Source organism: Psittacula echo (assembly GCF_963264785.1).
Source record: "Psittacula echo genome assembly, chromosome: 4".
In the NCBI taxonomy this organism is placed as follows: Eukaryota; Metazoa; Chordata; class Aves; order Psittaciformes; family Psittacidae; genus Psittacula; species Psittacula echo.
Window position 1 is genome coordinate 109285873 of NC_137738.1, and position 12361 is coordinate 109298233.

Sequence of the window (12361 nt, forward strand, 5' to 3'; positions counted from 1 at the left end):
TCCAGTCTCTGTGTGTTCACCACGGCAGAGCTGGAGACGCTTTACCTCAGGACAACCTGGGCTGATCTCGGCTCTGCTCAACAGCTCTGAGGGAGAGGTAAGAGAAGCGAATCTGGCTCCAGGCCTTCACAGCTCAGCTGTGGGGACGCTCCAATGCCAGTGGGCGGCGAAGGGCTCGGGCTACTCCTCACATCCCCTACAGTGCGCTTAGATCCCGCCAGGGCCGGGCTGGCCCCCTCCCCGCTTCCTGGCACTAACAGAACCCGCAGGAGGGTACCGCGAACGGGCCAAGCAGCAGTGGGAAAAAGAGCATCCCCGTAAATACAGCTGATGCAAGTATAGAAACACCTGACCGCCAAATCTCTTTCTTTATAACCAACAAGCCTAGGGGAGAGCGCGAACGCAGTCCCCCACTACCACAAATTATGCAGTCGAGTTTCCCGCATTTGGGGAAATCGCAGGGGTCAGCACACCCGGAGTGCAAGGGATGAGCCTCGCCCTGGGAAAACCACCTGCTTGATCATGGTGTCTCCCCTGCCAGGTAAGTATGACTGCACCTCGCGCACCCACCGCCACACGCCGCGGAACACACGCGCACCTCACGGACACCGCACGCGGCGCTACCGGCACGCGCCCCGCACCGCCCCGCGCTCCCCACCCCTCTTCCTGCTGCCGCCGCGCGTTCGCACAGAGCCCGGGTGCGCCGAGCCCACGGGGGTTGTTTTGTGTTGAGGGTGTCCCGTGATGCCTCGCGCTGCTCGTTTGCATGGACAGGCTCCCACGGGCCCCGCCCGTCACCGATGGCCACCTGGACACCCCCTCCCCCCCAGCCTGTTGCCGGGCCGGGAAGTGCCCCGGCACGGCGCCGTGTCCCGAGGTCTCCGCCCACGGAGCCGAACAGCACAGCGAGCCGTGCTGGTGGAGGGTGGAGCTGTTGAAAAGTGTTTAAAGGATAATGCCACTATCAGGGGCAGTCAGCACAGGTTCACCAAGGGCAAGTCCTGCTTAACTAACCTTTGAACCATTTCCAGGCATCCTGTTGCTGTATCCCAGGGAGAAGAGCTCAGCTCCTCCCTCCCCATGTCCTCTCCTTAGGGAGCTGCAGAGAGCAACGAGGTCACCCCTCAGCATCCCTCTCTCCAAATAAGATCAACCCCAAGTGCTCAGCCACTCCTCACAGGACAATGCTGCCAGCCCTTCACAGCTTGCTTTTCCCCCTCTGGGCACATCTGAGGATCTTCTTGTCCTCTAACGGTGGGGCCCAGCGCCACATAGTGCTCAGGTGAGGCTGCACCAATGCTAAATGCAGTCGGACATCTCCTCTCTGCCCAGCTGGTTCTGCTGTGATTGGTGCACCCCAGGGTGCTGTTTGTCCTCTGGGTGCCAGGGCCCAGTGCTGGCTTCTACTGACCCTGCTGACACACCAGCATCCAGGTCCCTTCCTGCAGGGCTGCCCTCCAGCCACTCCTCTCCCAGGTTAGATTTGTGCCTGGCGTTACTCCATCCTAAATGGCATTTGTTCTTGTTCCCTTTTATGCTGTTGATGGTTGCCCAGTGCTCCCATCTATCTATATCTCTCTGCAAGGCCTCTTGGCCCTTGAGAGAGTCAACAGCAACTCCCATTTGTGATCGCTGTTTCTTCACCCAGCACCCTATGAACCTGCTCATCCCACCTGGACACCTGATCCAGAACGATGCTGTGAAGGACGGTAGCAAAATCCTTACTAAAATCCAGAAAACTAAATCTACCGCCTTCCCTGCACCCCACAGGCAGGTGGCCGGGTGACCTTATTGTAGACAGATATCAGGTTACTTAAACAGGACTTGCCCTCGATGAACCTGTCCCTGATGGAGGGTTTCCGTTTTAAACACCTTGCAACAGCTCCACCCTCCACCAGCACGGCTCGCTGTGCTGCTCGGCTCCGTAGGCGGAGACCTCGGGACACGGCGCCGTGCCGGGGCACTTCCCGGCCCGGCAACAGGCTGGCGGGGGGGGGGGGTCCGGTGGCCATCGGTGACGGGCGGGGCCCCGTGTGGGCGTGTCCATGCAAACGAGCAGCGCGAGGCATCACGGGACACCCTCAACACAAAACCACCCCCGTGGGCTCGGGCGTCCGAGGGCTCTGGGCAGGTGCGCGGTGCAGCGTGGGGCTCAAGCTGGATGCGTCGCGTGCGGTGTCCGTGAGGTGCGCGTGTGTTCCGCGGCGTGTGGCGGTGGGTGCGCGAGGTGCAGTCATACTTACCTGGCAGGGGAGACACCATGATCAAGCAGGTGGTTTTCCCAGGGCGAGGCTCATCCCTTGCACTCCGGGTGTGCTGACCCCTGCGGTTTCCCCAAATGCGGGAAACTCGACTGCATAATTTGTGGTAGTGGGGGCCTGCGTTCGCGCTCTCTCCTGATTTAACCAGTTTAAAAGACAGGCTTATTTATACCTGAGAATTTTTTCAGGAGCTTTGCAGACGCCGTTGGTTATCATACTTTGCCTTTCAAAGCCGGTCTCGTAATGTCTCCACTGCGGAGCATTGTACTTGCCGCGTGAGGGACCTGATGCTATATTCCTCGCGGGTTGGTTCCTGCCTTTGTCCCATCTCACTCCGTTCCCACCAAGGCTCCCTGTGGTCTCATGTTCTCTCAGTTCATGCGTGGTTTCCACACTGCACATCGCGCCTCGAGCTCCCCACAGCCCACGCTGTGCTTGATTTCCACATCCCTGTCCCATGGCGCTGTGCCAGCCCTGGGTGCGATCACACAGACACACAGAGAGGCTGCCCAGGGCTTTATTCATCCCTCGCTGCTGCCCAGTAACTGTAACCCAGCGGCACAGGCCCCTCCGAGATATAGAGCACCCCCCTCACTTAGGAGGTCTTCTCAGGAGGCCTTGGCTTTCCGGCGCTGGGTGCCCCACAGCAGGAGGGCCACGGACAGGGTGGTGGCTCCCAGTACTCCGCAGAAGAGCAGCACTGGGAACGTGCCCTGTAAGTAAGCAGAAGTTAGTGGCCCCCACCGCTTCCCTACGCAGCCCTACTGCCCCACACTGCTCTGGCAGGGGAGGACTTGGGAGTCCCCGTCCTGCAGACACTCGCCTCACGCAGGCACTTGTACCCGTGGAAGGGGCTGTTGCAGAGGCACTGGACGTGGCCAGGACCATCTGGAGCACAGGCAGCATTCTCAGGGCATGGCCAGGCTGGTGGAGCAAAGCAGAGGGTCACAAGCCAGGCCCTGCCCCCTAACCTCCCACCTCTCGTCCCCTGCTTTACCGGGCTCCCCAGAGCTGTTGCAGGAGTTCCTCTGGCCCTGGCAGAGCCGGCTGCTCCCGCTTGTTGTCACCTCCTCCCAGGCGCTGATCCCACCTGGGCACCCCAGCGGCAGTGGCACCGCTCTGAGGGGCAGAGCTCAGCACCAGCACTGTGCTGGTGAGCAGAGCACAGCACTGGCACCACCACAGCCCCCTCAGCCCACCCCCGTACTCACAGCAGCTGCAGGAGGGTGAAGCCCAGGAAGGAGCCATTGGGGAGGGTTGTCAGGGGGTTCTCAGTCAGGTCTCTGCAAGCACACACACATCGGTACCAGAGATCGCCCCGACTGAGTGCAGCACCCTGCCCTTAGCCTGGCTGAGCCTCAGGAGGTTCCCACAGGGCTCCCCAGTGAATCAACACACACCGGGGTGCTCGGAGCCTAGCAATGGTGACAGTGGGAAAAGGGACGACCAAGGCTGTCCCCCAGCCCCCAGAGGGGAACAGAGGCTGCACGTGGGGGTACGCAGAGGGACACAGACTCACAGGACAGCAGCGGAGGAGGCCTCAGCCAGCCCCGGGGGGAGGTTCTGCAGGGAGCAGTCGCTCAGGTCCAGCCTGGGGGGGTAACAGCAGTTGGGGGAAGGCATGTGCCTGGCACCTCACACCCCCCTGCGCCAGGCATGGTCCCTCACCATGACCCTCCATCATGTACCCACCGCCACCCCCTCCCCGTACCCCAGCAACCGCTCCAGATGGACGTCCCGTTCCCAGCAGCAGCGCCCCTCTCTCTCTGTGCCGGGCCGGGATGCACAGTATTGGGCTACGACAGAGCCGTTCCGCAGCGGCCCGGGGCAGCTCCCGCACACCTGGAGAGGGAAAAAGGAGGGGTCGGGAACCCCCCCAGTTCCCGGTATTATGTCCCGGGCAGCCTCCGAGCCATAGCGACACCGCCCGATCCCCGGGATGGTGGCCCCGCGCCGGCCCCGCCGCTCACCGCCGCGCCGCCGATGGTGCAGGGCAGCGGCAGCAGCAGGATGATGAGGAAAGCCCCCATGGCCTCGGCACCCCCGCCCCTCCCGGGGCTCTTCCGGGACCGCCCCGTCGGACCCGCCCGCTTGCGAGAGCACCCTCTGGCGGGCCCGGTGAGGAGCTCCCGCCTGTGCCGGGGGGCCGGCGGGGTCGATCCGCGGTGTGTCTGCACTCGGTGCTCTCTGTGCCCCGCGCGCGCCCGTGGGGGGATTTCCCGCTGCGAAGGGCCGCCAGGGCGCGGTGACCCACCCGAGGCAGTGGAGCGTGACGGGGGCACTTCGGGGAGGGTCTCCAGCGGTGGCCGTGACGCCATCACGGCGCGCGGGACGTGCAGGACGGCGCGGATATGTCCGTGAGGGCAGAGCTGCCTCTCTCCGTGCGTCATCAGTGCGCGCTGGCGGCTGTCGCGGCGGCACGTGGGTCGGGCTCCATGGCGCCGGTGGTCCCCGCCGGTGAGTGTCGCACCGGGGCCGCTGTGGCCCCTCAAGGTCACTGGAGCCCTCCTGCTGGGCCCGGACCTCTGGCTACGGTGGGGTCGGGGCTCGTCCTGCTGCCGGCACCGGCGGCGCTGGGGCTCCGGAGAGCCGGGTCTGGGTCCGGGGAAAAGGGGGACCGGGCCGTGGGCTGAGGGCACCGGGGGCACCCGGAAGGGCAGCAGGGCCGTGGCCTCGGGGCATCCCGAGGCACCGGGGCTGGGCAGTGCTTCCTCCTCCTCTAACGGTGTCACCGACGACATGGGGAGACAGGGAGGTGTATGAGGGGGGGACAGCGGGGACAGGAGGGTTGGGCCTCGGGGAGGTTCACCTGGTACACCGGGAAGCAGGGCAAGGGGATACAGGAAGAAGGAGCGTGGACACGGACAGGGGGTGTGCTGAGCTTTTGGGGGAGGAGTGGGGTGGGCTGGGAACATGGGGACCGACTGGAGAGGACAGCAGGACCACCAGTAGGGTTACCGTGGGACAAGGAGTGGGGATGGGGACTGCGGGGCTGGGACGATGGGGCTTCGGGGACACCGAGGGGGGAGCCTTGAGCCAAGGCTGCCGAAGCAGTGGAGCAGACACCGGTGGAACAGCCGTCAAGGACCACACCACTGCCTGCCCCGTGTTTAGTCCTCACAGTGGAATGCGGTGGGGTGACCTTGGACCCGCTGCACGGGGTGGTGTCGTGGCCAAGGCAAGGACAGGGACGGTGGTGTGCGAGGCGGGAGGCACTGCCCTCTCACCCCCTTCCCGCTGGTGTTGGCTCTAGCACTGCTGCAGGGGCCCCATGCCAGCCCGCTCTGTCCCTGTGGCGGGCGTGCTCGGGCAGGCTGCGCTGGGTGCATGAATGCCAGCCCTAATCCCACCAAGTATGCCATGGGCAGACATTCCTCTGCAGATCATGGCAGGCACCGCACCAGCCTCCCACCATAGGCAGCCTGCTCTGTGACCCATGGCAGCTCCAAATGTTGCCCCACCGGAACAGAGGTATAGGGTGCTTCTGCGTCCTGCACCCCCTGCTCTGTTGGTGCCTGGGCCACTGCTCCCCACAGCTCTCTGCTTGCTGGTGGAGGTGGAAGCGGGGGTCTCTGCTCGTGCCCTGTTCCTGGGACTGCCTGTCTGCCCCGTTCTCTTTGCTATGATAGAGCCAGGAAGCCTGAGGATCTGCCTGTGGCAGGGCAAAAGGTGCCAGGGCCAGCAGTGGCTCAGAGGTCTGATCATCCAGCTGCTGCCAGACATCTCTGGAGCTGTCAGTTTTCCCCTGTCCATGTGTCTGTCCATCCCCAGTTTCATGCTTGTCATGAGGGTCATCTTGTGCTGTCCCTGCTCAGCTGAGCAAGGCAGACAGGGCTCCCTCATGTACCCCCTCGCCAGCACAGCTGGGGCTCCACTGCACATCCCTTTACCCTCCCCAGCCCCATCTATGGGTTCTGTAGGGCTGGGAGGTGCTGGCAGGGCTGATCCTGCTGGGTGGGCCACCGTGGAGGCGGCTGCACTGGCCCTAGGGCTGGTGGCTGGCGCCAGGGCTGGGTGGTTGTGTTGGGCTTGGCTGGGCTCTTGCACCGGGGGCAGCTCTGCTGGGCTTGGCGGAGCCGCGCGGTGCCGGGGCGGTTGGGTTGTGTTGTGCTTGGCCGGGGCAGGATCAGTGCTGCCGGGCTTGGCAGGGTTGTCCCACACCAGGGGTGGTGGTGTTGGGTTTGGGAACGTGGGGCTGGTTCTGCTGGGCTGGCGGGGCCAGTGCCGCCGGGGTACTGGGTGGGACTGGTTTTGCAACCGAGATCTCAGTGCGAAGAGGCTCCTGTCTTCCTCAGAGGACAGGTGGGTTGAGTGAGTGGTGCCGAGCCCAGCCTAGAGGGAGGAGAAGGGTTAAAGGAACTTTCCTCATCCAGACTGCCCCCCCCGTACCAGGTCCTTGAGGCTGAGACAGAGGAGTGAGCGAAGGTCCCTGCAGTGTCAGGCGCAGCTCCCAGTGCCAACACCCATCTCTCTTCCTGCAGCTCCGAGCGCCAGGGAGATGCCGGCCAGGACGTGCTGCCAGGGCAGCCATCGGGGCTCAGTGTGCCCATGAGGCCGGCAGGGCACAGCTGGGGCGGGTGGCCGGGCAGCAGCAGGTCTTGCAGGGCAGAGGCAAGAGGAGAAGCTCACCATGGAGTTCACGGTGATCGACTACAGCATCTTCGCACTGCTGCTGTTGCTGTCATCAGCCATCGGGCTCTTCTATGCGCTGAGCGGGGACCGGCAGCGCACGGTGCAGGAGTTTCTCCTGGCCAACCGCAACATGAGCTTCCTGCCTGTCACACTCTCCCTGCTCGCCACCTTCCAGTCGGCCGTGGCAATCCTGGGCGTGCCGGCTGAGATCTACCACTTCGGCACCGAGTACTGGTTCCTCGGCTGCTCCTACTTCCTGGGGCTGCTCATCCCAGCACACGTCTTCATCCCTGTCTTCTACCGTTTGCGCATCACCAGCACCTATGAGGTGAGCAGGAACAGGGGCACCCATGGTGCCCAGCACCCAGCGGGATGTGTAGGCAGGTGATGGTCCTGGGAGGGGATGAGCTGATGCTGCCCAGTGGGGTTTTGGCTCCCGGTCTTTCACTGCCTGGTGCCTCCATGCTGGTGCCATGCCCCGCAGACAGGACTCCCCTCACCCTGAGCAGCACTGGATAGCCCCATTGTCCCTGTGGCAGCAGGAGCTGAGTTTCTGGGGGTAGGGCTGGTTGCCCGCTCCCCAAATTTCCTGCTGCTGAGGGGGGCATGGGGATCATCCTCCCTGCTCAGAACCCCATATCCATGCCCTGACCCATCTCCCCACAGTACCTGGAGCTGCGCTTCAATAAGACGGTGCGGGTCTTCGGCACCATCACCTTTATCTTCCAGATGGTGAGTGGGGTGGGGGTTTGTGGCAGATGGGGATGGGGCCATGCATGGCTGCAGCGCTGCTCTCCCTGCAGGTCATCTACATGGGGGTGGTACTCTATGCGCCCGCGCTGGCTCTCAATGCAGGTAAGGAGGAGAGGGGCAGGGGGGCAATGCTGGAAGCCCCATCCTGCATGAGGGTGCAACCTGTTAATGGCCTCCATCACTTCTAGTGACGGGCTTTGACCTCTGGAGCGCAGTGCTCACCATGGGGCTGGTCTGCACACTATATACGACATTGGTGAGTCCCATCCCACCACCGCTGCCCGGCTGTGGGGTGCCCTGTGTGCCGGGCTGTGGTGATGGGCGCTGTGCTTATGCAGGGCGGGCTGAAGGCTGTCATCTGGACCGACGTCTTCCAGACACTGGTGATGTTCGCTGGGCAGCTGGCCGTCATCGTGGTGGGTGCCCAGCGGGTGGGTGGCATGGCCCGTGTCTGGCGCCTGGCCGAGCAAGAAGGCAAGATCTCTGGCATCGAGTGAGTGCCACAGCCCCAGCATGTCCTGTGCCAAGATGCCTTCACCCGTCAGGGGCCGGGTGCCCCACCTCACACCATGGGACAGCTGGGAAGGATGTGGGGTGGGGAAGAGGGACCCCATCCACTCCCATGGCATGGCGTGCAGGGTGCCAGTGAGGACCCGGTGCCATGACCCACTGCCTGTGCCTCTCTGCAGCCTGAACCCTGACCCCTTTGAGCGGCACACCTTCTGGACCCTGGCAGTGGGGGGAGTCTTCATGATGCTGTCGCTGTATGGGGTGAACCAGGCGCAGGTGCAGCGGTACCTCAGCTCCCGCAGTGAGCGGGAGGCCAAGCTGTGAGTGGGGCCAGGGCTGGGGATCCCGTGGCCGGGATGGGTCCCTCTGCTGCGAGACCCCCAGCCTCTAATGCCTGCCCGGTGCCTGCAGCTCCTGCTACGCTGTGTTCCCCTGCCAGCAGATTGTCCTCTGCCTCAGCTGCCTCACTGGCCTCGTCATGTTCGTCTATGACCGGGAGCATACGCTGGCACCCGGCAACCACCCCAAGTCATCTGACCAGGTGGGCACTGTGTTCCCCATCACCTGCAGCCCATGGGGCCGGACCCTACTCCCCAGGCTTCCCTGGTGCTCCCAGCCCCATGGGCACTCACCCTCTTCCTCCAGCTGGTGCTGTACTTCGTGATGGACGTGCTGAAGGACCTCCCGGGGCTGCCTGGGCTCTTTGTTGCCTGCCTCTTCAGCGGGTGCCTCAGGTGAGCTGGGAGGACCCTGGGGTTGGAGGGGCCCCAGCTGAGCCCCCAACACCTCTTTCTCCTCCCCAGCACTATCTCCTCTGCCTTCAACTCACTGGCCACGGTGACGATGGAGGACCTGGTCCGGCCACACTGCCCACGGCTGTCAGAGGCACAGGCCACGCTGCTCTCCAAGCTGCTGGGTGAGGGGGGTGGCATGGGAGGGCTTGCGCTGGAGGCAGTGGGGTCCTCAGCGCTGCTGTGACCCCCCTGCTCTGCTCTTCCCAGCTCTTGGTTATGGATTGCTGTGCCTGGGGATGGCCTACGTGTCCTCCATGCTAGGGCCCGTGCTGCAGGTAGGGGTGGGGGTGCAGGGTGCCCCCCCATCTTGGGCACACAGCAGGGGTGCAGCTGAGAAAGGGACTGGTGCTGAGGGCTGTATCCCCACAGGCTGCTATCAGCATCTTTGGCATGGTGGGAGGTCCACTTCTGGGGCTCTTCTGCCTCGGCATGTTCTTTCCCTGTGCCAACCCCACGGTGAGTGTCACCCTGCCTGGCTAGGGGCATGTAGCCCATGGAATGGGGCAGTGCTGGGTGACTGGGGCACCCTGAGCCTGTCTGGGGGTCAGCACCCTCCCTGTCCCCCTGTGCAGGGTGCTGTCGTGGGGCTGCTGGCCGGCCTGGCCATGGCCTTCTGGGTGGGCATTGGCAGCCTGATGCGCAGCATGGGGGCAGCCGTGGGGACCCCCCCACCCAACAGCACCGTGCTACCCACCATGGGCAACCTCACCACCGTCCTCGCCACTACTCTGTTGGCCCCCACGGAGGCCCCTAAGAGGTGAGGGGTGGGGGGGGGGTCTTGGGGACAGGGTGCTGTGAGATGGGGGTGCTGCTCCGTGCCCCCCAACTCACACCCAGCTTCCCCAGCCCCACAGGGCTGCAGAAGTTCTACAGCCTGTCCTACATGTGGTACAGCGCCCACAACTCCACCACCGTCATCGTGGTGGGGCTCCTGGTCAGCCTGCTCACCGGTAAGTGTGGCGTGGTGGGGGGCTGCTGGCGAGCCCCCTTCCCTTCTGCTCACCCTCCACTCTGCCTCTCAGGCCCCACACCAGCAGCGTCTGTGGATCCCCGCACCATCTACCCGGTCCTGCCTCACCTGCTCTGCTGCCTGCCCCAGAAGTACCGGCAGAAGCTCTGCTGTGGGGTGGTCTTCCCTGACGAGGTGAGGGTCACAGACCACAGCACCTTGCTTGGTGGGGGGGATGACATGGGGTCATCTTGCTACCCCCTGCTCTGTCCCCACAGAACACCGACACTGTGGATGCAGTGGTGAAGAGCAATGGAGTGCCCAATGGTTTGCCCCTCCCCAGCCCTGGGCAGCAGGAGCAGGAGGAAGGACAGGGCTACATTCGTGCAGCCGGGGCCCCTGCCTATGCTGTGCAGGAAACCTCCTTCTGAGCTAACCTCCCCTTGGCATGGGGGTCCCGGACACCCCCCACGCCCTTTCCCAGTGCCCCCCGGCCAGGGGGCACAAACTCCGCCCCTGGTATCCCGGGGGAGCACCAAAGAGCTGGGGGGGCTGAGTCTCTCCTGGGGGGGTTGATCAGGCTGCACCTCCCTCCGGGCTGGCCCTGAGCCCTGGGGGGTGTGGGACCACAGGCTGGGGCTGTCAGAGCGGTGCTCCCGACTCCCCCCAGGCCAGGACATTGCCCAGTGCCCCTGGCCTGGCCACGTGCCTTACACACAGCTTCTGGACTGGGGGCTGCCAGGACCCTCAGGGCGCGGAGCGTCCCCCCTTCCATCCAGCCCCCCATCATCCATCTCTGTTTCCATTGTCCCCCAATAAATGGTTCTAAAGTGCAAGCATTGGAGCAGTCCAGGAGCAGCCTGCTCCAGGAGCTGTGGGGACATGGAGGTCTCATCTCCCACAGCAGGAGGGGGCCCTGTCTCTGGGTGCGGGGTCTCATCAGCTGGGGCAGATTTATGGCTGCAGCCTTGGCCCCTGTCCCACAGCATGAGGCTGGTGGTGGGGCCTGGCCAGGGGACCCCGGTGAGTGTAGCTCGGGGGCAGCTGCTTCATGGCTGGGGGGTGCAGGACCTCCACCCCTCTCCCCACCTTCTGGGTGCCCCTGGGATCCTGGGGAGGCCTATCCTGCAGCCAGGAGGCAGGAGGTGAATGCTGGCTGCAGGTTTATTGCTGTGGGTCAGGCCAGGCAGCCGCTAGCCCCCATGTCCACAGGCAAGGTGGGAGGCACAGCACCAGCCCCACCAGAGCACACTCCATGTGTCCCTGGGGTCCTGGCCAATGCCCTGCCCCGCTGTGGGCAGTGAGGGGACACCCTGGGCAACCACTGCCCACCATGTGCCCGTGGACCCCTATGCAGGATGGGGGTGTGGATCAAACACCATTCTCCTTGCCCCGATCCCCATCCTGGGGCACAGCATTGTGGGAAAGAAGCAGATGTGGGGGTCTTGTGGCCATGTGCACCTGGGGTCATGGGGGACCATCCCCTGGTCCCAGCCTGGGGTCTCCCAGGCCTGTGGGCTCATGGCTGTTGGTGGCTGTGGCTGTCCCAGAGGGGCAGAGCTGGGTGCCCCAAGGGCCAGTGTAGAGATGGGGGTGCATTGGCCACTTCTGCAAGAGATGGAGTGGGACAGGGGCTGGGATGGCAGCACCTTGTCCTTCTGCGGGTGACCCACACCTGGGATGGGGAACTCTGGGGAGTGGGTGCTGGTGTGTGTGGGTCACACTGGGGACCAGCTATTAGTGTGCATGGGACATAGTGGGGACCCCAGGGACCAGGCGCATTGTGCTTTGGGGGCCCCAGGGAGCAGAGTGGGTGGTGCTGGTGTGCACAGGGGGTAACGGGGAACCACAGGGATTGAGTGTTGCCATCATGCAAGGGAGACACTGGGGCCTGAGGCAGGGCTCTCACCTGGAGTGGGTGCAGCAGCGGGTGTCTGTGGGGCAGGCAGGAGAGCGCAGGTGGGGGAGTCCCTTGGACCAGTGTGTGGCGGAGGTGGGCAATGTAGCTGATGGCCAGGACAAGGACGTTGAGCTTGGAGAGCTTGGTGCTGGGGGGCACGATGGGCAGGGCTGTCTGCAGCAACAGGAAGGCCCCATGCAGCACCCGCACACGGCTCCGCTCCTGAGCTGCATTCTGGGGGTAGAGATGACACTGTGCAGAGACTTGGGCTGAGGCTGGGGTGAGCACTGTGATGGGGACAGGGACAGCATTGTCCTCTGCAGTGCTGTCTGTCCTAGGGAGCTGGTGAACATCAGACCCACGGGAACGTGTCCAACCCAGCCATGTGCCAGAGGCAGCCCATGCACCCCATAGTTCTGCCCCTGACCTGCATGACATGCTCCCCCTCCCCATGGCAGACCCCCGGATTTCGCCGGTGCTCTCAGCGCTGCAGCCACACATGAGGCCTGAGGGTCCTGTTTCTGTGCTTGGCCGGCTCCTTACCTGTCCTGCAGCCAGGGGG

The 12361-nt window shown here is 64.1% G+C and overlaps 2 protein-coding genes across 2 annotated transcripts; one reads left to right on the forward strand and one right to left on the reverse strand.

Annotated features, from left to right (window-relative positions):
- Positions 1–2804: 2804 nt before the first annotated feature.
- Positions 2805–5002, reverse strand: ATRAID (all-trans retinoic acid induced differentiation factor; the record flags this gene model as incomplete). The annotated part of the gene is made up of 7 exons (XM_080615963.1): positions 2805–2974; positions 3085–3185; positions 3259–3380; positions 3473–3544; positions 3781–3852; positions 3973–4103; positions 4232–5002. The coding sequence occupies 7 exons, from the start codon at positions 5000–5002 to the stop codon at positions 2870–2872; spliced, it is 1374 nt and encodes a 457-aa protein (XP_080472089.1). The 3' UTR covers positions 2805–2869.
- Positions 4689–10593, forward strand: SLC5A6 (solute carrier family 5 member 6). Its single transcript, XM_080616069.1, has 16 exons — positions 4689–4718; positions 6743–7221; positions 7560–7625; positions 7697–7748; positions 7835–7902; positions 7985–8139; positions 8336–8476; positions 8568–8697; positions 8802–8890; positions 8960–9072; positions 9158–9225; positions 9320–9406; positions 9523–9707; positions 9788–9900; positions 9973–10094; positions 10178–10593. Exons 2-16 carry the CDS (start codon positions 6892–6894, stop codon positions 10328–10330), a joined length of 1872 nt encoding a protein of 623 aa, XP_080472195.1. The 5' UTR covers positions 4689–4718; positions 6743–6891; the 3' UTR covers positions 10331–10593.
- The last annotated feature ends 1768 nt before the right edge of the window (positions 10594–12361 follow it).

Excerpts from the sequence above, each read along its gene's own strand:
- SLC5A6 (XM_080616069.1), top strand. The coding sequence starts at position 6,892 with ATGGAGTTCACGGTGATCGACTACAGCATCTTCGCACTGCTGCTGTTG. Across the intron at positions 8,891-8,959 it reads CTCTTCAGCGGGTGCCTCAG|CACTATCTCCTCTGCCTTCA; the intron begins GTGAGCTGGGAG and ends TCTCCTCCCCAG. Across the intron at positions 9,708-9,787 it reads CCCACGGAGGCCCCTAAGAG|CTTCCCCAGCCCCACAGGGC; the intron begins GTGAGGGGTGGG and ends ACTCACACCCAG.